A 26,280-nucleotide genomic window follows, 5' to 3' on the forward strand; every position below is an offset into this window, starting at 1 on the left:
ATGCGGTACATCATTTTCCATGTTTTAATTCTATCAATTCCAATCATGAATCTTTAACAGGAGGTATTCCAACTTGTGTACAAAGGTACAACATTAATATTTCTGAGTGAAGGCATCTTCAATACGCATGAATGTTTCATGAACTTGATTCTGGAGGCATTTCAGCTTTGCTTCCTAGTCTTGCCTTTCCTCCATTTCCTGGTTGTTCAGACCACCTGATGGGAACTGAACCAAAGAACTGAAAATATGACATTAAGAAAACAAATACAAACCATATTGTTACTGTTTCATCTGTCACAATAGAAGGACAAAAATAAATAAAAGACGGCCCTGCTGCCGTGCTATCACGGCTAGTATTTTGCTAAGGGCACCACGTTAGGAAACAAGCTCCAAAGTAGCAAGTAGTCCTGGAAGGCAGGAGACCTTAGGAGTGATCAGTTTGTCTCTGATCTTGTCTGATGTTATCAGGATTAAAATTCAAACTTCCAGTGTGAAACTGGAAGGTTAAATTTCTGTGTTTGGCATGTGGGTGCTGAGATTCTGACAGGGGCTGTGGCATGGCTGAGCGACTTATATGCCAAGCACCCTGCTGCCACCACAGCCAGTTTAGTCAAGCAAAACCTTTTGTTTCTGAGAACCATGACCTGTGAAGCCCTCTTCTTTATGGCATTACTTTTTGGAAAACAGTCACATAAAATAATACAGAAACCATCATAGAATAGAAAGATAATTGTATGAAAAAAAAAATCTATTTAATCTTTTCTAGGTATCTCATTTTTCTAAAACATTTGACTGAAATCAAAAACATTTTTAAACCACGTTAGCTGTCATGGACAGTGAAAGACAAGGATGCAGTTTACTCAGTTTATAGGTTTAGTCATTCATTTTGGGATATGTTAAGTATCATTTGTAAATCCATCATGCTATATTTCAAAATTAAGGATTTAGTGGTATGTCACTGCATGCTCATTGGCTAAAGACTCGTGAATCACAACTTGGTAGCCAGTGATAACTGAATATAATTTGTAGTTTGTGTTGCACATCTGTAGTAAAGAATAACTTAGTTATTGATATGGCACAATGCTACGTGACCTACACTAAGTAACCTTTGTGGATTTAAACACCTCCAACATAACAGCGACCGCCACCAATCAGAGACGTTGCTCTTTCAATTTAGGATTGTGGGTAGAGTTTACATCTTTAATGAATGTAAAAAAGAAAGAATTGGGTGCACAAGTTTGAATTTATGTAGGATTTTCTCTAAAACATACAAGATTAAACTTAAATATATACATACAACACCACTAATATGTGGTTCAATGTTCCTCAGCAAGCTGCATCTTGACCAGAAACATTTGATAGCTTCTGGCACAAGACTGCCTGGATATTTAACCACTCTTCTTGGCAGAATTGGTGGAGTTCATTTAAATAGTTTGGTTTCCTGGCACAGACCTGGCTTTTTAAGGGTTGTCCAGAAATTTTCACTTGTGTGAGGTTAATGTTAGCCTGATTTATCTATTCAAAAAAACAGTTTTGATGTGTGTTTGTGATCATTGTTCTGTTGGAACATCCAACTTTGTCAACTGTCTATTTGTTGATCTGAGGTGAAGTTGAAGAATTTGTGCAATGTCCCAGAACCATAGGCAGCAAAATAGCCCCGGCGCATGATGCTACCACAACCATGCTTGACAGCCGGTACAGTATTCTTAGGTTTGAATGCATCACCTTTACTTCTCCAAACAATCTTTGTCTCATCAGATCATAAAACCTTTGTCCAGAAAGCATGTGGCTTTTCGATTTTGGAGCAGCAGCTTCTTTCTTGCTTTGAGTCAATGGTGATGTAAAACTTAGTTCACTGTGGACAGTGACACTGGTGTTCCAGGAGTTTCCAGTTGATTCCTGAGTTGTTCCTGAACATCCTAATCAAATTTCTTTCATTTTAAGGTGACAATCTGGCTCTTCTTCCAAACATTGGCAAAGCATCAACACATCTGAATAACTTGTACAATTGTTTGAAGTGATGATATTTGAATTTGCATTCCAGAAATGGCTCCAAGAGACCTTCCCAGCTTTTGTAAATCTACAATTCTCCTTAGATCTTCAGTAAGTTCTTGAATTTTCACATTATTTTGAGTATTTGAGTGAGTGCTCTCAAACAAATCTGACCTGTAGTCAATCATGATCACTAACGAGAAGTTAATAAACCTGCCTTGTCAATTTAAAAGACACTGCAGAACCTTCAGCACCTCTTGTTAAAAGATTTAAGTAAACATTTTATATATTTGTGTCGCTATAAGGATTGTTTTGATCGCTGAATCATACAAAGCTACTCTAGTATAGTCTGAGAATAAAAATAGGAAGTTAGAAATTTGCATGATAGTTCTCATTTAAGTGTCAGCAACATTTGCAAATAGTACCAAACACAAAAGTTATTGTAGTAAACTGCTTATAACCCTTACATTTAAAACACTACTAATGCAGAGGAGCAGCCTGACATAAGAAAAAAATATATATGTGAGACAGTGCTGAAACGACAGCTGTTGGGAAATAAGATCTTATAAACTTGAAATAGGCTAAAATATTCAAACAAGTAGCCACAACTTTTGTCCTGATTATCTGACTCCATGGATGGAGGAAGATTTTTTTGCTTTTTCAGCAAAATTTGATTTCATTAATCGTTTTATTTAACTATAGACGCTGATTCTACCAAATGCTCAAGGCTCTAATTCACTACATGTCTGCAGATCACTCTCTTAATGAAGCTGCTACATCTGCCCTGCATTGTTCCGTGTGTAGCTGCTCTGTGAATCACTTACTTTGGTCACACAGCAGACCCTGTCTTCCATAGGGACACAGACAAACGGCCTCTAATGGTGACTTCGGGATGCATGTGGCTCCGTGACTGCAGGGGTTGCGCTCACAGGAGGTGAGCTGGCACAGCCGTCCGGTGTATAATGGGGGGCACTCGCAGAACCAATCCTCAGCATCACTAAATGTACAGACAAGCACGTACAACATATAAGAAGTGGAGTGAAGCTGAAACTACGCACACTGAAATGCATAATTTCAAAAGAGCATGCAATCCATGAGATGTCGGCTATACACTTAGTGACGGTGGTGGAGAAAAATATAAATCCCAAAGGTTTGGATGTGTGAATCATAGAAGTAGCTGCAGGAAGCCAGCATCATTAGCGTACAACATCACATGTACGCTAACCAAAAACAAAACAAAACAGAATTTTTTGGCATGTCAAAAAACCTAAAACCAGATTTTTCTGTCTAATTTCCACCATTAAATTGTGTACTTTCTCTCTTGGCAAGAAGCAGAGGGTGACCTAGCATGCAAAGTGATATCCAGACAGGGACTTTATAGGATGCTCGAAGATGTGCACAACTGAAAGGTATAAAATCAGACAGAGGAAGCATTGGTGGGGTTTCAAATCTATAAATTAATAATGTGTTTTGAGCAGTGCTGCAGAATATATTTTGCTCCTTGAGAAAATGGCTTCTAGAAATGAAATATTTACGTTCTGTCATCAAAGTTGAGAACTGTTTGATATGACTATATTGAAACACAAACGGATCATGCTTGAACTGATGGTTATTAGCAGGCTGCTTGATTCCAAGCTAGTTTAAGGTATCGTGATGCACAGCTGTCCAGTGTCACTGACAACTGTGAAAAATGGTTTTAAAGCAATACTGAAAGATGGAAAAATGTCATGTAGTGAACAGAACAGGCGGTGTTATTTTTTATAGGCTTTGACAACCTGCAAGAGGAAAAATTAAATATTAAATGCTACTGCACCTCCTGCTGCAGCTGTTTTGATTCAATGCTTTGAATCCTGCTAATTTGTCCCTTGCATCGTCACTTAGTGTCAGTGTTTAAATGTTGGTGGCAGACAAATTGTGTGGGTTTTCCTCCAGAAGCGCCAGATTTCTCCCACAGAAAATCTGAGACTAAATTACACGTAAGTGAGACTATATGTGGACATGTTTGTCGTGATGCTTTCGCAGGGAAAGACACCGATTCAACAATCCAGACCTCTGCACAGGAAAAGTGAGGACAGAAAAAGGATAATTGGACAGTTGAACAATAGGGGCGGAGCCAGGGGCCACACCACAGGTGGCTATGCATATACTCGTAGAACTGTTAACTACTATTTTTTTGAGCTGGACTTATAAAAATGTTGTTTTTTTTTAAATAATTATTGAAATATTCATTATTAAATGTACTTCTACATGTCAATCATATCTGCACAAATGATAAATATTGGCCTACAGCTATTTGATGCATATATTAAACATATTTTTCTTTGAAAGAATGTATGATTTACCACATAGAAAATATACTATTAAATATAATAATATTACAATTGCTTCATTTACTGCCAAAATATATTTTAACCTTTTTTCCAAACATGGGTTTTGCGGCTTAGCCGAGAATACATTTAATATTTAACTTTCTCTTTTCTCATAAAACACAGACCACAAAACAATTAGCTGCCATCTGTAGGCAAGCAGCGATTCTCCATCACTGAACGCGGCTTACAATTAACAGAAGGATCAGTTGCGCGCGAAATTCTGCCTGACCTAAGTTTACCTTCATTATCGATCAATTTTGATCCTCAAAAGCAGTAAAGGAAAAAAGACTTAACCTACCAAACTCCATGTAAATGGAGGGAAGATACATCATTAAGCTTGAATGGTTAAATGACTTGTGCAAAAACAGGCTGCAGATATTTCTGTCTCCAAAAAAGTAAAGTGTAGATAGAGCAGCAACACTCGAGTTTTAATTGGCCTAATCAAAAACTTGATGTGTGGGGTGACAAAAGGTTATTCTAATTTGCCACAGGCAATCACCCTGATTACTAAATTGTAGTAATGTTTGCAGATAAATTTGAATATGTTAATCACAAATGCATAACGCCATATCTCCAGCCAATCGAATCCTTACCGCTGCAGCACACACGCTGGATAAATAATTAAAGAAGACATACATTTTTAATCTAATGAGTACCAGATAAAATGATGAATAATTGACCGGTTAGCTTATGATATTCCTGTCAGCTAGAACAATAAGATGTGCAGCCACATGTATTTCTCAGATTTCAGTAAGTTATTTACAGAGGGCTTGTTTTTAAGTGCTTGTTTGTATGCAAATACACTTCTACAGTAAGGCTGAAGTCCTCAGCTCTCTGGATGAAAGCATTTATAGATTAAAAGACCATTTGCTTTCCAGAATGTAAAGAGCCAGTTGGATGGACGTATACTACACATGCTCTGTTTGTTGGTGGGTGGGAAAATTATCTGAAAGTGTCTGTTCCCTCACTCAATTAATCTGTAACTTGAATTCCATTATACGCCAAGTGATGAAGTGGAATTTACACACGGCTTTGACCTGACATTCTCAGACTTCTGAGCGAGCGGGAGGCTGTTCGATATTTTTCTGACCTCTTCCAGGCAACCTTGCAAACTTTTCCTTGCCGGTGGAGAAGGGTGATGTTTGTTAAGTCTCCATCACAGAGCCTTTTGAAACATACTGCCATAGAAATGCATACAAAGATGAGACTTGAAATAAATCCATATAGAAAGGCAGTATAAAGCATGAAGGAACTTTTCTCAAGGGATCAGACAATATTTGTATGGTCCAACCTAGAACACATTGCACTCTGCAGAAAACTGTGCTTTTCAGTAACACTTTTGGAAGTATGTTCACATTCAAACTTCTCACTTTTGAAATATGCCAGCATATCTATTCAAGTCTTATTTTATACTGCAAAACTCTTTAGCCTTAGAATTTTTGTGGAACATTGTCCTCTAATAAAACCGAACGCACTGCCGTGATGTCTCATGAATTAGCTATTCTTGACATCGCTGCATTTTTGCAAACTTACCAACTCCTTAACCAGCAAGAAATTTCCAATGTTTAATAAAAACACAGAAAAGGAGTGTGGAGAGTGCACCTCATACGAGAGGAGCTACACTGCACAAAGACTGTGTTTGCATTTAGACCCATGCTGCACTGATAAAGCGGGAGGCCCAGAATGACACAGTTTATGGACAAATTGAATGCAAACCCATATTTCAAATGATAAGTGAATAAAAGTCACATCAACCCCGGGCCCGTTACACTGACAAACAGCCAATCTGATCAGCAGTAACACCGAGGTTTATATTTACCATTCGTGTCAGAGATGCTGTGATTTAAACAAACTGTGTGTAGTAAGAGCTGAGAGTGATAAACTTGTGTATTATCTTTGTCCACGGCACACAGTGGACCGATAACGGACAAAAACTTGAGCGTTTTGTTGCTGCTCTGTGACACTGCAACAGGAAACAAGAACTCACTGAACATACAGTGTTTAGGAGAACACTAAAGAAAGAAAAAGCGAACGTTTTATTTGAAGTATTACTCACAGAAAAATATCTGAAACAAGCAAAAAATGATAATTAATGATAATCTGGAGCACACACGCATGCATAAATGTGCATGAAAGAAATAATAATTTAAAAAAAATCTATGCTGCTGTACAGATTTCACAGTGTTTTCTGTCTTGAATCTTAACCTCAGACAATAATTGCATTTAAGTTGACGGTAGAGTAACTGTATGCAGCGTAGTTTTCACACAGTTTTTATTTGCTCCTCATGTCTGATATGAACATTTACTTTGCACTAAAAGGACGTTTGTGTAAAGAGCTGCATGGCACCGGCTGGATATATTTCCCATGATAAAATGTTAGTTACACAGCAACGTTCAGTACAGTACCTCTGGGATTCTTTTCATTACAAAATATTTCAAACATGTCATCTTTTCATACACTAAATACATACCCAATATATTTGTGTTTCCACAGTGTTTTGTAAGCTGACTTCTAATTATCTTTGGCCAAGGGATTTTGAACATAAAATACACTTAGGGAAACATTATTACATACACCTTGGTAGTAATGGGTTGGAGTTCCCTTTCCTGTGCACCTCAATTTCTTATAGCATGGATTCAATAAGGTGCTGGAAACATTCCTCATAAGTTTTGGTCCATATAGACGCGACAGCATCACAAAGTTGCTTTAGATTTGTTGGTTGAACATCCTTTATAAAAATTTCCTGTTCTATCACATCCCAAAAGTGCAGACGCAGCACAACAGCTTCTGCAGCAGAAGACCACATCCAGTGTGGTGGTCTTAATGGTTATGCGAGTTACTGTTGCCTTCCTATCAGCCTGTTATCAGCCATCCCAGTAGATGTGAAATACTCAGACCAGTCCGTCTGCCACTAAAAACCATGACACATTCAAAGTCACCTAAAGTCAAAGTCACTTCATCATTATGATGCTCGATTTCAACTTCAGCAGGTTGTCTTGACAATATAAACATGTCATGTCATGTGATTGGCTGATTAGATGCTTGCGTTTATGAGCAGTTAAACAGGTGGACCTAACAAAGTGTCTGATGATGGCATTGATCAAAAGCCTTTTGGACATTTACAGTGTAAATGTCCTAACTTTGTTTAATCTTGCAGGGATTTTGAAGAACCAGCAGAAAAATAGGCCTATCTATATATGAAAGGTGAAATAACAACATTTCTAGCCTGTAACAACCGAAAAGTAACCAACACATTTTGTCATCATTATTATTTTGCAAGGACACGAGCATGTTGGTAAAGCTACCTTCTTTCTAAGAGAGTTTGAGGAAAACACTTTTTAGGAGATGAAACATGTTGCACTTATCCTGCTGAGTTGTTGGAAAGTTTTCAAGAGATAACATTAACCCAAAGTGAAGCGAGTCCTCATCATGTAAAACTCACATTTGTGTGTCCTGTGCCTATCTGTCACACACTCACACTGTCAGGCTCTTAAAGCGATACAATCAATTTCTCTCTTTTTGAGCTCATCATCCATGACAGCTGTAATTCTTGGCTGTTCTACAGGAGACATTATTTTCTCCATGGCAGCAACACATTGAGGAAGCATTCACAAAGTCACATAATCATTCCTGCCGACTGACTCTGCTGAGAAATCTGGTATAAACAAATTTCAAAACATTACAATTTTGAATTCCGGCTAACCAGAAACACTGTGGCTAAGAGGTAGTCGTCAAAAACAATACTTGATGTCAAGAATCTTCAGTTGTTTCATTATGAAACATAACACAACTACCAATCCTAATTTAAAAAAAAAAAATATTGCCGTACATTATTTTATTTCTGCCAACAAAGCCTACCGAAACCTTTTTCACTGAGCTGTTTTTTCCTCTCACACACGAAAGACCAGCGTCACTGAACTGGTGTTTTCAGGGTAGTTAAATGCAATGAACATGACCGCTGCAGATTACTTTAAGTCAATAGTAAATCAATATTTTAGTCAATATTTAGGCCAATCGAGCATCAAATCTGTCCACAACTCATGTTAGCGCTCAGCAAATGCAGGATTTATTGCTGCTTGAGTGACAGCGCACAGCTGTTTCAGGAAATCTGTTAGCCTTTAAGAAGAATTAACCTACATTTAAAATGTGGCTCCTTTTAAAAGATTTACATCTTCAGCAGGAAGCATTAGATGGGGGTGTTAAAAAAGTACTGAGAGACTGATTAACACATTAGCGTTTTAGTCTTAATTAATGAATTTAGTAAGAGCAATAGAGAGATACAGATGTCATGTTAAAATCTCTATTGTATTTCATTACACTTTATTTAGAGTCAAAATAATGATAAAAAAAAAAACAGATCTCACGGGAAATTTAAATGCTGAATGCCATTTTCCTTTCATATTGAGTTGTGTGCAACTTGCTTCCATTTACCTATTATCATTATTTGTTACTTATAATATGTCAAGGTTATACAGGAACTTATTTTAAACATGTTTACTAGTGCAAACAAACCAACATAAAAATTAAGTTAACAAAAAAATCTTCACAGAATTGTTTTGAACGCACTCGTCCTCCAAAATTCAAAGACGCAAATGCAATAAAGTCTGTAATGAGCGAGCTTTCTTTGGAAATATCCTTCTGAGACCACAACTGTGCTCAGAATGCTTCTTATGTTGAAGTGGAATAATTGTTTCTTGGACCTTGAGTTATTTTATAGATACTTTGAAACAAGCATAGCTGGAGGTCTGATTAAGGTAAAATTAGTTGCACTTTCTTTGTGAAGAACACTTGCCAGAAGTGAACTTATGAGGAGGACTGAGTGCTACCAAAACACGGCCACCACAGAATCTCTACTTCAACCAATTAGCACATATTCTCCTCTGAGTGTGAATACAATGTGCTCTGTTCATTTTATCCTTATCCTATATTATCCTTGTAGACCATCAGCTCGTTTCCTTTTACTTCCCTGAGAAGATCACACAATCTCACTCCATGATGAATACACTAAAGCAGCTGCAATCAATAAGTTTCCATTAACAATAAATCAGAAATGCTTTTATTAGAAATGTGTTCGTCAGAGTTACAGGCTCACAGAGAATCATTTTCTAACTCAGCAGTTACCTTCAGAATTTCAGTATGTTTCATCTAATTCAGCTTTGGTTTTATAGCTCAAGTTTTAGGTTTTGGGGTCATTTTCATCCTTGTTAGAGCTCTCATCAACTGTACTTTACCGGTTTGATAGATGGACTTAAAGAAGTAGCTTGACATGTTGGATAATAAGCTTAAAGGGCTGAGAAAAAAATTCTTTGCCCCCTAACTTGATTTTTTATTTTTTTTTTCCTGTCATGCTATCTGCCCCACTTACTTGTTTGAGATCATTGTGGAAATTTTAAATTAGACAAAGACAGAGGGATACAATCCTGTGTTATGGTTAAAAAAGCAGTATAAAAGCTGTTATTTTATAAAGAAAATTATTTGCCGTATTACTTTCCAAAGTCCTTGAAATCAAATTTTGCTTATGCGACAAACAAGGCCTAGATATAAGCACAAAAAGACAAAATAGGACCTCGCTGGGGAGAGTAAACATCGGTTCCTAATGCTCGCAGCCTAACCACAGACACCCTCAGGCGCTGCCAACTGCTCACTCAAAAGGTTCAGCGCACGCACAGAGAGAGGCATACTGGGATGCCATCAGCATCAGCACCCCAGCAGGACACTCACAGTCAGGGAGAAGAGTATCCAGGGACAAGACACTTATTTAAAAAACTATCTAATCATCATGATGCCTTTTGACTTATTATCTAACTGTATGAAATCAGGTCTGCGCATTTACCTCCAATTAAACAATAAATGGGTATAAAAAGAGGATCGCAGAGAGGCTTTCAGAAGTAACTATGGAGATGGGTTCAGGGTGCTGTAAAACACAGTGTGGGCGAACAGTTCAACAATTTAAGAATATTGTTTGTGTGCACAATTAATGTGGCTATTTAATTATGCAAGGTGCATAATATCATTAAATAAATCACGGAATCTAAAGAAGTCTCTGAATGCAAAGCTGGAAGCCATTGACACAATTGTGTGGTAGAAGTCTGTATAATATCGGCAAGTAACAGCTGAAATATAAACAGAATGTTTTTCTTATGCTGTTATCAATAAAGCAAAGTATTAAAATGACTTGCAAATCCATGCATTCTGCTTATATTTACACTGTCTTCTAACCTTTTTGAAAATAGGATTATATGCGTGTATATGTCTTGAAAATAAACTGCATTGACACTCGGTCTAATAACATCTGCCTGTGTGACCTGCAGCCGAGATTTATAAACGACACAGATATCAACCATCGCAGGGCTGGCACTGAAGATAAAAAGGACACAGTTTTCAGGTGCTGATTGCCTGGCTGGTTAATGTGTATGTATCACACAGCAGCCACAAGCCATTATCCTCTTGGGTTTAATATTGATATTTCTTTTTTTTTTTTTTTTAACTCTTTATTTTGTACTTTTTCCTTTGTATTACATACGGACAAGACAATAATAATAATAACACAACAACAAACACACAAAAAAAAAAAAAAAAAAAAAAAAAAAAAACCACGAGAGGTCCCGCCCTATAAGGCTGACTGAGACTTATAAATTATCCATTTTGTCCACTGTTTTCGGTGTTTGTCAGATTTCAGTCTCAGAGTGTAAGTCATTTTTTCCATTGTATATATGTCCTCGATTACGTCCATCCAGTCTTCCAGTTTTAAAGGATCGCTTTTCAGCCAATTCTTTGTTATCACCTTTTTGCTTGACAACAACATAATCTTAAACAAATACCAGTCCTCCTTTTTTACATTTTCCCATATTCCAAAATACATTACTCGTGCCTCACACAGTACTTCATACCCCAGCACCTTCGTCATTGTTGCCGCGATTCTTTCCCAATATGATTTAATATATTTACACTTCCAAAACACATGTGAGTGATTGGCGTTCCAGTCTCCACATAATCTCCAGCATTGTTGGGGTGTTTTCAACTGCTTGCTTTTGATATACGGAGTAATAAAAATATTGATATTTCTACTTGCCTAAATGAACAGGAGCCACATTAAAAGCAGGCAGTGGTAAAAATCACCCCAACTGAACTTCTGATAAAAGTCCTTATTCATCTTATTATGTTGCAGTAGTGCAATTCAGGGCAACTACCACATAGACCAGAGCTCTCTGAACTCCTGGTGACCTCCGCATGCTGTGTGGTTCAAGAGGATACTGCAATAACGCGTATTCATCACACAGATAATTGCAAGGCCCAGTCTCTCGCACATGACAAGCCAATGCCACCAGCTCTTAATTGGTATTCTTGGAGCTATTCACATTCCAATATTCATGGTGTCCTTTTTCATTTCCTGTTGAATAAATGCATCTGTTAATTGATAGTGTCATAACACAATGAAGAAGGCATTTAGAGTAACTATTTTCTGGATTACCTAAGGTGAAAGAGCATCATGTGTAGTTAATGCATATTTAAAAAGACAGGCAAAATGGCTGGTAAGTGGGGCCTGATGGCAGTCTGATGAGCTGCACTAGATAAAGATAAAGGAAGAGCAGATCTTTGCATATTCACCTCGGCATGCAGGACTAACTTGGCGTAGCGATTGCCTTTAGTGGACAAGAGAAAATTGACACGAAAAAGCGAAAATTAACTGGCCATGGCTACATTACTCTTTTAGGGAGATTTTAATTTGAAGCTGTAAACAACACCCATGTGTCATCTTTCCAGCCTCCTTTCAAGATGACAGAAGATCACACATCCAGCAGATGTTACGCTGTATTTCATTTGCGACACATTCTGATGACCTGATGAATTAAAATCCAATATCTCTTTTCTTTTCTCTCTCATTTGACTTCATCATTTCCCAGGAGAAATAACTCCCGTCATCCAGTAAATGTATGTTTACCTGCTGGTTGATACCTCTTGTCGTAATATTTGACAGACAATGGAAAATAAGATTTTAGAGCCTTTTAGCTGAAAACAGCTGACTGCACTGATGACACCAATAAAGTCAGATTTAAAATCTTGGCTCGTAAAACCCAAAACAATAAGCTCAGAGAAAATAGGCTAAATAGTACACCTGAGACAAATGGATCCATTTCCCTTAGAAGAAATCACAGCTCTAAACAGACCAAAACACACTAACTGGCCAATTTGTGAGGTGCACCTGTTCAACTGGCTGTCAATGCAAAATATGCAAATATCTAATCAAACAATCACATGGCAGGAACTCAAGCAGCAGCACTTCCTGTTATTTACTGTCCTGTGTTTTACATCGACTTTTCAGAGCAAGAACATGTTATTTCAGGAGATTTGAGACCTGAGGCAGAATACTCATAAGTTCAAATTTTGAAATTCTCAATAGAACAAATGTTACAGACTCTGGGATGATGTAGAGATGTAGACATTTACCACACAGGAAGAGCATAACAAAAGCTGCATCACAAGAACTGTGGGTCCAGTGTTTTTATTGAAGCTTTAGAGGAAGTAAAAGTCTGGACATCATGGCCTCATCCATAAGTCATAGACTTGGTTGACTGATCCTTGGCTTGCTCTTTTCACATATCATACTGTGCTGGAGAAAGACACCCAAGAGTATGTGTACAAATACATTGCTTGCAAAACAACCCACCTGTAATGTAGATGTAATGTGAATATGTTGCTAATTTAAAAGAAAAGTGATTTAAAGGATCTAATTATGAAGTATGCATTCACTGAGAAGCACTTCATTAGGCAAACCTGTTCAATTGCTCATTAACACAAATCATCCAATACTGTGGGAGAAACTCAGAGCATTTAAACACGTAGACACGGTCAAGACGAGCTGCTGCAGTTCAAACTGAGCATCAGAATCGCGAAGAAAGGTGGTTTAAGTGACTTTGAACCTGGCATGGTTGTTGGTGCCAGCAGGGCAAGCCTGAGTATTTCAGAAAGTCCTAATCTACTGGGATTTGCCCACATGGCCATCTCTAAGGTTTACAGAGAATGGATGATCTGAAAAAAAGAAAACATTCAGTGAGTGGGAGTTCTCAGGGGGGAAATGCCTTGTTGATGCCAGAGATCAGAGGAATACGGTCAGACTGTTTTGAGCTGACAGGAAGGCAACAGTAGCACAAAAATCCTCCCACTAATTATGGCCAATGCATGCAGAAGAGCATCTCTGAAAGCACATCAAACCTTGAAGCAGATGGGCTACAACAGCAGAAAACCACACAAGATGCCACTCATCTCAGCTAAGAAGAGGAAACTGAAGCTATTTCACACTGCATCATCAAAATTTGATAGTCGCAAATTGGATAAACCTTCCCTGTTCAGTTGAGTCTTGAATTTCTGTTGTGACATTTAGATGGTTGGGTCAAAATGTGGGGTATATAACATAAAAACATGTTAATCAGATCCATCCTGCTTTGAATTAATGATTCAGGCTGCTGCTGCTGCTGGTGGTTTAATGACGGTTTTTGCCTGTCCCGTTTGGCTCTTTTGCCATCAGAATTATTGTCTAAAGGCGAAGAAAGATGCCCAACGGATTTACTTTACCAAATAGACCATCCCAGCCTTGCCATTATGGTCTATTTGATTCACCTTTTATTGTTTATTTTATTTTATTTTCACTTGCTAAATACGGGACAGACTTGACTGGGGAAAAGAAAGGGGAGAAAGAAAGAGGGAAAGAAAAACAGCGGAGAAGAGGGACGAAGGGCAAAAAACAAAAACCAACAAAATAAGCAGACAAAAAATACATATATCAATCACCTGGATCACCTGTTGAGAAAGAAAAGAGAGAAAACAAGCAGAAGAAAAAGAGAGCAATAGAATAAACAACATCACGATGATCTATGGGAATATAACAGTAAATACTAAATATTAAACATTATTGTGCAGCACGTAAGATGGACAGCGCACAGTGTGCTTTGAGGTAGGAGCCAAAAAGGGTGTTGTTTGTGTGTGTGAGCACCCGTGTGTACACCTGTGAGCATGAGCGCGCTTGTATTTAAGGGGTCCCAGGCCCATCCGGACCAGGGCCCGGTTCAGCCGCGCCGCCTGGCCCCACAGAGCCCGGGACAGCCCACCCGACCCCACCACAGAGAAAACTGCACCCACCCCATCATCCACTCATCTTCCAGACTACACAAAACAATAGACGCCCAGGCTGAGATCTTCCTCCACCTCTCCTGTATCTCCCACTCCTGCAGAGTGAGTTCCTGAAGAGAGGAGACCTCCTGCAAGATGTAACAGCCTCCCCCACCAGCTGAAGAGCCCCCCAGGTGGCTTGATGCACTGGCGGCACCCTGCGCCAGGGCTGGGGCCCCATACACCCACCCGCCCACAACCCCGGCAACACACCAACCAGGACCCAAGCCCCCAAGGCCCAGCCAGGGCCCCAGCCCAGAGACCGAGCACCCCCAGAACCCCACGTCCGTCCTGGACCCACCCAGGGGCAGCCAGGCTACCAGGTCAGTAACCCACGTCTGTCAGCACAGACCCTCCCCTAGCCCCGCTGCACGCAGCCACGAGGAAACCATCACCTAAGAGCCAACAGAGCCCTTAATAGGCCATGACCGCAACCCCGGGTTGAGCCCTCCAAGGAAGATGCTCCTGGGGAACCCCCCGACACCCTAAGCCTGTCCCTACCCCCACACCAATCACAACAGTGAAGGCGGGACCAAACTATGACCCCCCACCCCCACTAGGGGATGGAGCTGATCAAAGGAGCCCAGAGCAATTGATCTGATGTGGTGGCAGAGGCTGTATCAAGACTAATGTAATCTAATAGATAATTTCTATATTGGTTAGAATTAAGATTATTTTTATTTTTCCAGTTCATGAGGACTGTTGTCTTGGCTATGCATAGGGCAGTGAAAACCATATGGGCTATATTCTTTTCTGAAGTGACATTATCTAAGCTGCCCAACAAACACACTAAGGGGGAAGTTGGAATGTTACATTTCAGACACTTCGATAAGTCTTCACATATCTCGCGCCAAAACTTCTGAACTGGTGGACAGAACCAAAGAGCGTGGATATAATTGTCCGGTGAATTGGTTTGGCAGTGTGAGCAGTTGTTGGTAGACGTAAAGCCCATCTTGAACATCCGATGCCCTGTATAGTGCACTCTATGTAATATTTTGTATTGAATTAATTGAAGACTGGGATTTCTAATTAGATGAAAGGTTTTTAAGCAAATCTGAGACCAGAAGTTTAGGTCTAAGTTAACTGATAAATCCGCTTCCCATTTTGCAATAGGAAGTGATATTGATTCATCTGTTTTAGAAAGCATTCTGTATATTTTGGATAGTAATTTTGGGGTTTTAAGAGTAAGAAATTGAACCACACTTGGTGGTGTTTGTAGTTCAACTTGATCTGGTTTAAATTTCTTTTTTACTATGGATTTAATTTGTTGATATTCTAAAAATCTTTTCTTGTTGATCCCATATTGTGTAACTAGTCCGTCAAATGAAATAAATTCTGTTCCTTCTAATATATGTTCTAAATATTTGATTCCTTTACCACTCCAATCTGGAAAGTTTATCATATTATTGTTTTGTAATATGTCAGGGTTGTTCCAGATAGGTGTACGTTTGCATGGGATTAATGAAGACTCCGTCAATTTTAGAAACTCCCACCATGCTGTCAGAGAAGAGCTGATGTTGATGCTTTTGAAGCATTCATTCATGGATGTTTGAGCTGATAAATGGTAGGTCTGAAATCTCTAGATTATTGCAAAGTGCTTGTTCTACATCTAGCCAAGGTTCATCTAAGAGGGTATGTTTTAGCCATCCTGAGATAAACTGAAGCCTGTTGGCTAAGAAGTAGTGCCGAAAGTTAGGTAGTTCTAATCCTCCTTTATCCTTGGTCTTTTGTAGTGTTTTTAAGCTTATACGTGGGGGTTTATCTTTCCAAAGGAATTTGGACATATATGAATCTAGAGATCTGAACCAATCTTGTGGCGGTTTAGTTGGGATCATTGAGAATAAATAATTTATTTTTGGTAAGACCATCATTTTTATAGCGGCAAGGGTTTTTTCTTGACATACCTGGGCCTCAGGTAAACATCTTTTAAATGTTACAGCCTACCTGAGTATTATTGCTGACCATGCCCATCAATTTATGACCACAGTGTACTCATCTTCTGATTGCTGCTTCAAGCAGGATAATTTGCCATGTCGCAAAGCTCAAACTGCTTTCTTGGACATGACAATGGGTTCACTGTACCCAAAGGTCACCAGATTTTGATTCAATAGAGATTCTTAGGGAAGCAGAATAGCAGATTGGCATCATGGATGTGCTGCCAACAAATCTGCAGCAACTGTGTGATGATATCATAAAGATATGGACCAAAACCTCCGAGGAATGTTCCCAGCACCTTTTTGAATCCATGACATGGAAAAGCTGAGGGAAAGCAATATAATAAAGCCAGCAGTTGCTTTTTCACCTGAACCCCCTTTCTTTGTGTTGTTCATAGTGCAATCAGTGTTTTGGTACAAGCTTTCTGAGAAGGCCATCATCCATTAAAAGAAGAAAAATAAATCAGCTTGCTAATTGAAATTATTTTTGTTTACTGCAGAAAGACAGCATTATGAAGTGTTCTTGACCCGCCTGCTCCAGACATCATTACAGACATTTCAATGACTCATAACGCGCATCATTGTGACTAGAATACAAGAAAGAGCAGAAATTGCTAATTTAGATCAAAACTAGACAAAAATGTCTGTCGTGTGATGACAGTTTATCATAGAAATTGCCAAATATTTTTCTCGCTTAATAAAACAAAAAATCAAGTTACAATTTTTTTTGGTTTGTTTGTTTGTTGTTTTTGCACTGATAGCACGGCACAAGCCAATGTTCCATAGAGCACAGCTACCCTCCAGTACGCCCACACTGGAATTAGATCAGTGCTGATATAATAAGGCTGACAACTGATGAGTTTTGCATTAAGAATTGGTTAGTGAATAGCCATATTTACATAAATACCAACATTGGTTTCAATTACATTATTTTATGTGATACATTCAAGTTATGCATGTAATGGCATTCTAATTTATATACTGATTTATTTATTTTCTTTTTTTCTTGGTTTTTGATTCTGGCAATTTCAGTCTTCTATACAAATCTGGTGCAGTTCACGTCAAGTTACTGAGTCCAATGTATTATTACTCCATAAAGAAGGACAGTTGGATTTCCTATATTCTTTGTGCCTTTCAGGTTTAAAGATAATTAAGTAAACTTTAATAGGGTAAAAAGTGACCCGTTACCTGATACAAGTTCCTCCATTACGACAAGGAAAGTGCTGGCAGACAGGAGGGTCACAGTTCTTGATATTTCTCCCTCTAACTGCCTCACCCATCAGGTAAATCTCCTTTGAGTTGACCTGAAGTTCTCTGATACAACCAATGAATCTCTTCTCTGCTTTTTCACTCTTGTCATGCATGTCCCACCGAGATGAAACATCCCCAAGAAATATGGGTCCAAAGGTCCCCTGTAAAATAAATAAATAAATAAATAATTAACACACATAAGTGATCAGCAGTATATATTATGGTAAGCAGCTAGGGAAAGCATTATGTCAATTAGATGTCCCCACAAAGGTATGAAAACACAGTGTGTGTGTGTGTGTGTGTGTGTGTGTGTGTGTGTGTGTGTGTGTGTGTGTGTGTGTGTGTGTGTGTGTGTGAGTGAAATTATTACTGCTATTACATTATTAGGACCTTAATGTATCCTGAGATGATGAAGAAGAAAGATAACAGACTCAGCTACTGTTACCCTCTGGTGTAATGCGGTATTAGTATCACCTAGACTCTAACTTTTATTCTTGTTAATAAGTCAGTTACACTATCTGTTACATTATTACACTAGACCCCATGTTTGTTTTTTGTTTGTTTGTTTGTTTTAAATGTTGTGCCTTTTTTAACTGTTATGTTAAAACTTATCCTCCAGTTGTGAAGTTAATGGGTAATTAAAGGCAGTGGATGGCGTGTGGAAAAAAAACAGTGGGTGCAAGGGAAGTGAGGATTCTGGGCATTTAATGTATTCCATGTTTAATGTGAGACTAACCATCAAAATTAATGCGTTCGTAGGTTTAGAGAAATATGAGCACCGAGTAATGTTTTCTTTTTCAGTTCTTTGGATGTCACATATCTAGAGATAATGATCATTAAAAAAAACAAAAAACACTGGTAGGTTCCTTTGATGTGCGGTAATTGGGTAACATTTGGCTAATATAGAGAAATTGTGTGAACCTGTAACTTATTCTTTTGTAACAGTCAACTTAACAACTGCAGCTGTGTCTGCAAAAATGCTACAAACGAGTACATCACATAAGCATAAAAGTGCCTATATTTTATTCCATCGTACTGTATAAATTTCCTTCCTTTACATTTTGTCATTTCTCTTCAACCTACAGAAGATTTCAAGTTCTGTCCTAAAAGATTCTAACTGTTCCTGTGGTTTACTCTGAGGTCTTATGGGTAATAAAACAAAACAAACTATAATAAAAGAGAAATGTGTTGATGTGAACATTTCTGAGTCAAATTATGGACACCGGATGTTAACAACGAGATTAAAAAAGCTCATTTGCCACTTGCCACTAGTGATAAAATGCAACCTTGTCATGTAATATACTGGATGTTAACAGTATGAAGAGCTCAAAGTACACTGAATATTACTGTTTCCAGTTTCGTCTCTGCCATTACAAAATCACATCAGTCATGTCAGAATTTATACATCCTTGGCACTCGTCATAACTGCTTGCTGGCATCGGAGGAAGTGTTGGACAGCTGAAGTGGAGGTGTTCAGTGAAGGGACACTTAAGTGTTAGACCACATTATCATTTAGGACGTTGGCTCAATACAAGCTTTAAATGACATAACCGCTGCAGATTTAAAAGCCTATAAAGAGACATGCATGACAGGGTTCCTGTGAATGTATGTGCAATGAAGCCACACTTGTAAGGACCTTGAAAGTATCTTTAAAAAAGCTTAGGATTCATATAATGTATGACTTTATGGTGCCTTCAAGCATGTTTACCATGTTTATGAGAGGAGTCCATTTGAAAAGCCCCACTAATGTAAAATTCATGACTTTGTAAGTGGACCCACAGCACCGCTTTCACACGAGCAGTGTGCTCATTTTCGAATTTTATTTGAAGGCAGGGCTAGGCAGTGTGGAATCTGTTTCATATTCTTCTTATGCACATGTAAGGCCAGTTTAGATGAGTAAAACTTGGCCACAATAAAAACAGACAAAAACCTTGGGGTGAGGTTAACTATGCCTTTGGGCTAGTGCGAACCATCTTTGGGCAAGGAAAAAAACATACTGTGTGGATTTACTCAAGATGCATAGTGAAAAGTTTAAAAGCCAAGGCCGTGTTTTATTTGTGGATAGCCTTATTGAATATATATTTGAAGGTGTTTCCCTTTCGGACCACAGCATTTGGCAAGGGGATTATTTAAAATGCTTTAGTAATTGCACCATTATCTAATAAAGAAACAATATTTCTGTCTTTTAACACTTTGCATGGTTTCACTAGTTGCTGCTATAACAAGAAAAGAGAGGGTGTGTCAAAAGGGCTGTGTTTCTTTTTTATTGGCAGTAGGGGGACATTATCACAGCTTATAGATTGCTACAGATACATTGTTATATATATTAAAAGAAAAACACGCTGGAAAAAATCAAGGAAGACCTAAAACCTCCAAACAGAATTCACAGCGAGCCCACTGCTTCCAAACCTTCATTTCATTTTCTCCCTCTCGTTCTTCTAAAGGGGTCAAACAAGATCTGACTCTTACTTTTACAAATGTCACAGGGCCTCATGGCATGCCTCACACCAACAAATATTTCATGACACACATGAAATCTTCAGATTGAATTTTCAAGTTATTTCTTCTTTTTTTCCCTCCACAATTCAGGACCATGGAGAGCGCACGTGCACGCACGCACACACACATCAATCCTACTACTTATGGTACTACAAATGACCCTTTGTAGTATTTATCAGAAGTTGTACACAAACACCTTAAAACATATGCGTATATTATGCCTGTCAGATTAAAAGTAACTGTATTTGTGCTGACGGCAGGTTACTCATGCATGTCTGTGACCCTATGCTAATTTGTACTGCGTGTATAAGTAGTGTGAATAAGTAGAGGTAATATTTCAAAGCCAGAAAATAGATATGTTCATTTAACGCTTCAAAAAAGTTTGATTGTTTCCTTTGTCTGATGAAAAAAATACTGGCCTTCAGGTTAGAGCCTAACCATGATTACGTATGTGAAGGGTATGCGAAATGATCATTGCCCTTAGGTCTACGTGGTGCTGTTTAGTTTAACATGAATCAAAAATGTCAAGAAAATGTAAATATAAATACATGTAACAAAACGTCAAAAACAAGAAGACAGAGAAAACCAACAGCTATAAAAAATATAACCAGAATAAAGCTTTATATACACAGAATACAAAACTATAACCAGTGTAGAATGTAAACATGAAAAGTGCAACAAGCCAGACTGAGGAAACTTACTTGTAACTTACTTTTCCTACACTAACTGATGTTGCTTATTAAGCACTTTAATGTACTGCAATAACAACTACATTTCACCACATTATTTTAAGATTGCCATATTATTAGTATTTATATATCTACATGTATACCTTCATTCCCTTTATCTATGAGTAATTATACCCCTACGGCACCGGCTACTGGGCATTGAATGCAATCTGGTCTCATACACCAGTAGAGCAGCAAGCCTGCTGTGAACCCTGACACAGTAGCTCTATAGCTGGGTGTATCCTGTCTTTGTACTAATTAAAAAGAAACTGATCCAAAATGAAAACTACAGCCTGCCACTTTGCCACAGCCCTGAGTAACTAACTAGATAACAGTGTTTAGTGAGAAATCAAGATACTTCTAATTTGACATATACTAACAGTGAAATAGATGGCAATATTGCTTCACCAACATCTGCTAAGCTGTCTGATTAGCCTCAGCAGTCTAGACTGGAAAGTGACAGCAGCTATCTCTCTCTGAAGTCTACAGCTGGCTTTAGTTTTGAGCCCACTCACTTCTTCTCTTGGCTGACAGTGTCAGATAAAGCCAACACAAATACAACACAAATAACTAAAGCACATATTTGTTTCCAAGACATTTTTAAGATCTTCATTTGATACAAAACACTACAAGTAGCTTTTTACTGGTATTGTTTATCCACAAATATACACAGCGTGTAAGTGTAAGTGTAAGTAGTATTTTTTTATTTTTAGAAACACACTCATTCACTTCATCTTTAAACCTGACAATACAAGAAAAAGTTTAGCACTGTGATGTCTAATTGTAGCAAAGATAGTGCTCGTGTAATGAATGAGGAACAAAGAAACATGTTGGCATCTCAAATTAGAAGACCATAAATCACACTGAGGAGTGGGAGGCATGTTGGGCCAGTGGGAAGGTTGAGACTCTCTGCATATTTGAATGTGAAAGCAAAATTATTAATTAATAACAAATATAGGTGTTGTTAATCAAATTAATGAGCCAGAAAAAAAAGACCAGCCTGTGATTAATAATAGAACAAGCTTGATGTGGCTTACATGTTTGCCAATTGTGATTATCTATAGATAATACTGTAAAAGATGCACTTTTTTCTAAATTGAAGCCTGTTTTGTATTCATAAAGCAATGGGCTTTGGCAGCACACAACAACATACAGTCAATCTACTGATGGCCCTGCTGTCATGAGTTCTATAAGTTGTTTATTTGAATGTGGCGAGTCTGTTGGCACTGTGGGGGTGCCAAATGTATAGGGCTGTGGGACAAAAATGCAGGGATGTCAGGGAAAAAAAATTGCCAGTAAACATCATCTGTCTATATGACATAAATGCCAGGGCATATTTCCTGTGTTGCTCTTTAACATTAATGCTGCATTTATACTGTTTTACTTCATAATTGTCACAATGACATTTAGCAGATTTCAGAAATTTTAGATAACAATGCAGCCTTTATATAAGCAAAGACATTGACAAACAACCCTGCTACAAAAACTAAAAGCCACTGATGGCTTTGTGGCATTCATTATTAGAGCAGCGTTTAAATGCTGGAATGGCTCTCGATGGAAATACATGCGTATTTCTTTAATTATTATTATTTACTGAAGAATATCGGGATCCACGGGCGATGATATTACTGCTGTACCAACATTTCAATGTTTTTAAGGCAAACTGTGCTGTAAAAGGAATAAGATAACTGAGAGATAATTATGTGTTTGAAATGAGATGATGGTTGTACAAAGGGTAGATTTGAGTGCAGAGAAGTCAGGATACCTGTGACACAGGGTATGAGATGTACTCCTCGAGATGCTGAGCCGTGCCATTATCTGCAGCTATTTCAATCATACACGGGCCTCCTTGTTTGCCAACAGGCAGATTGTATCTGTTAAAAGAGAAGACACAGAAACCAGGGGTAAGTTAGGAAGCCCTCTCCCTGCCATGTCTGATACTCACAATAACGCCAACAAAGTGTGGAAAAGGCTCTGATGGAGAAACAAACAGAGCAGACAGCAGTGAAGCTCCTAATGTGACCATGGAGAATATTCCATAAACTTACTAGATATACATTACACATCGTTTTACAAGACACTTTATGCACTGGCACACTGGGTCTGAAGTAATGGTCCGTTTGTATCACAAGCTCTTACCCTAAACCCAGGAGAGACAAGAAAAAACAGGCAATGTTTTCCCCAGTTTTGGATTTAAATAAGAAAGCCAGAAACAGGTTTTGGCTCAGTGCTGCAGTGCTTTTTATTTTCTGTAAGTAGTTGTGTTTCTCAGCCAAATTGAAATGGACACAGTAATGCAACAGTACCTATGGAGTGCCTAAAGAAAAACCACAGAGTGAGATCACCAATCATAACCAGGTACATGATCTGTGACATAAATACCAGTTTTAATAACATTTTCTATGATTTTCTACCACTGCTACTACTGATAACAATGATAACAATAGGCCAAAAACATGATTATGGGTATGAGTGCTCATTATGTCATTCAGGATTAATTAATGATAAAAACGAGGGCACAAACTAGATATACATTACAAACCTAATGAGAAGGAAGATAATTTTATCATTTGACCCTCAGCGTCTCTCTGGGGAAATATACAATTGTAGTAGTCATTAATGTTGCAGCCGTAATGTTAAGTAGATGGTCTACTTGTGTCATATTCCAGCTCTGGCGAAGTCAAGTGATCCCCTCTCCCCAATTCATCACCGGCCTTATGCTGGCAGTACACAATAGAAGCCACTTTAAAAGGCTCAACATTATGCAAAAGGTTGCACGCTCTCCGCCACACACGTAAACACGGCAATGCGTGATGCCCTTTGTGTTCTGTGGGTTTCTTTGCCACCAGCCTGTAAACACGCCACACAACTACGATTGTGTGTATTTCGTAACTTATTCAGCCATTCTTTTTGACTGTACCGATGATGACTGATGAGGAACAACCCTCAAACGTCTGCTTTAATAGCCAGATGGAAACAATCAGAGCAATCGCCCTCCTGCTAATTTGAAACAGCCTTCCAGGACACCTCCCTGCGGCAATCATACTCAACTTCAGGTAGGACTAATTACAGGTGTGGAAATCATAAGAGCCGTTTTGTACACACTCACTGATAAATTAAGGCACATTTACATTGGCAAATGTGAAAGGCAACCTAATGTCCACAAAAGACATCCATTAACATCCTGGTGGTGCTCAGTGTGTTCCAGTGAGCTCACTCTCTTACATTGGGATATTGCCCCGCTGTTCCTTGGATCCTAATGAAAGGGATAGAGTTGTGCGATATATCAATCCTTATCTTTGTGCAACAAAAATGGACCATTTTGCGAGGTATGAAACATCACAACATCATTACAACCTCTATTGCTGAGGGCGCTTGATGAATATTTTGGTGCTTACCACAGTAGCTTTTATTCGGGCTACTGATGCTACAAAAACTGTCCCTGGGAGATATGGAAAGCATGCACACAAAGTAAGCGAACTTGATGAGTTCTTATGAGCACATTTAATATTCCAGCAAGCTAATTTACAATAGTCTTGCTTTAAGGAAAACGTGACTATTTATATATTTTTAAAAATGAGCACAACTACTTTATGTGGTGTAGATAGCTAGAAATATGACCTACAGCTCCACATTATAATCGCCACACACATACACACAAGCCCAAAACCAAACAAACAAACATATGAATGAATAAGAAGGAAAAGAAACAGTGGTTTTCTCTAATGTAGGGAAGAAACTGTGATTTCTTATTGGGCCCCTTGTGCACCATTCATTTCTGGGTCTCACAGGACCCACGCAGCAAAGTTCCAGTTTGAGGTAAACAAACAGAGACGGATAAATATTTCTCCAAAGACAGACCACACCACAATATGGCTGTGATCATTTTCCTAACTCAATCATCATTTATGCATTTGTTCATCTGGCTAATGTTCTAATCATGAGTGATTTGTCATCTCTAACATCCTCGTTTAGACTGCGTCTGGTGTGTGACTAATTAAGGGCAACTGCATTACAGCAACTTTCCGGAGGATCACCACTGAAATATTACCTGGAATGTTAAGGGACCTTGCAAATATTTTCAGGACTGCACCTTTACACAGAGGTATTTGTTAAACCTGAAGGTGGGTGTTTGTCTCTACAATCCAATAAGAACATTCCCTCTTCACAGTCCCCTGCAGACAACTAATAATAAAGGAGGACAATCATTAAAATATTACTTTTGCATGAAACATCTGAAAGTATTGGCAACAGATGGCAGTAAAACATCATGCACTGCACGGTGCCCTTGCAACAGTTTTTAGTGTCTGGGGGAAAAAAGGCACAAAAAAGCCTTGTTATTCTAGCCATATTTCTGATTCTTACAAAGAGCAAATCATAATGTGTAACATGTAAGTTGTGAAGTTATCATTTGTGAGTCATTTGATTGATTTAAGTGTCTGTTAGTTCTGCAAATGGAGACTATGCTCAGTAGGGTTTATTATCAGTGAGCTGTAGCTGGCACACACACACAAAGAAGACAAGTACCAACTGTTACTTTGATATTCTTATTAGCACAACAGGTCGCGGCGCTGCATCTGATTTAACTGAAAATAACCTTACATATGGTTACAAATCATGAAATGTCATATCACACCACTGCACCTATTGCACAAGATATACAAAGGGGTCTGTTTGTTGTTTTTGTTGTTGTTTTTTCCATAAGTGCAACATGCTCTTTATCAGATCATAAACTACACCTACATTGACTGTAATGGCTGGCTCTGGTGCAGTTACTTTCACACAAGCAGCACTGCAGCATTTGCTGCATAATTTGTGCTGTGACTGGCAAGCCTCAATTAATTTGGGTAGCCTGTGTTCTATCATTATATCTCCAGCAATACAATTAGACAGCACACAGCAACACTCGTGGTATTGTGAAGCTTCACAAAAGAAACTCCAAGTGAGCAGGCAGGGCTGCTGCTGAATCTTTCATGGGAGGACTTGTTAATACAACTCTGAATAGTGTGTAATTGATACATATACCTTGCTGTGAAAAAAAAAAGGACGTGGTTTCAAAAACAAAAACGGCCCTTATTAAATCAGATACTTTTGAAACAAGCGCACATATGGCGTGCCATTTCCCCAAATACATTTTTCTCTATTACTCTCCAAAGGATTAATACCCAGCAGGGAAGTGTTCACTTGTGATGTAGCAGTTTGGTAATTACTTTCACAAACTGCAAAGGGGTTATGTACCCATTAATAGGATAGACGCAAATCATAAGATTGATCTAACCACATCGTATAACAAAATGCACCATTGATTGACTCGCACTAAAATGCCCTCTTAGTTCTAT

The 26,280-nt window shown here is 38.4% G+C and overlaps 1 protein-coding gene across 2 annotated transcripts in view; it reads right to left on the reverse strand.

Annotated features, from left to right (window-relative positions):
• Positions 1-26,280, reverse strand: part of eys (EGF-like photoreceptor maintenance factor) — a 196,468-nt gene that overhangs the window by 15,107 nt on the left and 155,081 nt on the right. For both annotated transcript variants that reach the window (XM_086259752.1, XM_086259751.1), the window contains 3 exons: positions 22,707-22,815; positions 17,652-17,875; positions 2,817-2,989 (listed from right to left, as the gene is read on the reverse strand). In XM_086259752.1, the coding sequence (XP_086115878.1) occupies positions 2,817-2,989; positions 17,652-17,875; positions 22,707-22,815 (506 nt within the window). The remainder of the gene's footprint in view (positions 1-2,816; positions 2,990-17,651; positions 17,876-22,706; positions 22,816-26,280) is intronic.

Source organism: Aulonocara sp. 'chitande type north' Nkhata Bay, linkage group LG13 (genome assembly GCF_057382095.1).
Source record: "Aulonocara sp. 'chitande type north' Nkhata Bay isolate Kocher_YH1m ecotype deep benthic linkage group LG13, A_spYH_male_GT1.1, whole genome shotgun sequence".
Lineage (NCBI taxonomy): Eukaryota > Metazoa > Chordata > Actinopteri > Cichliformes > Cichlidae > Aulonocara > Aulonocara sp. 'chitande type north' Nkhata Bay.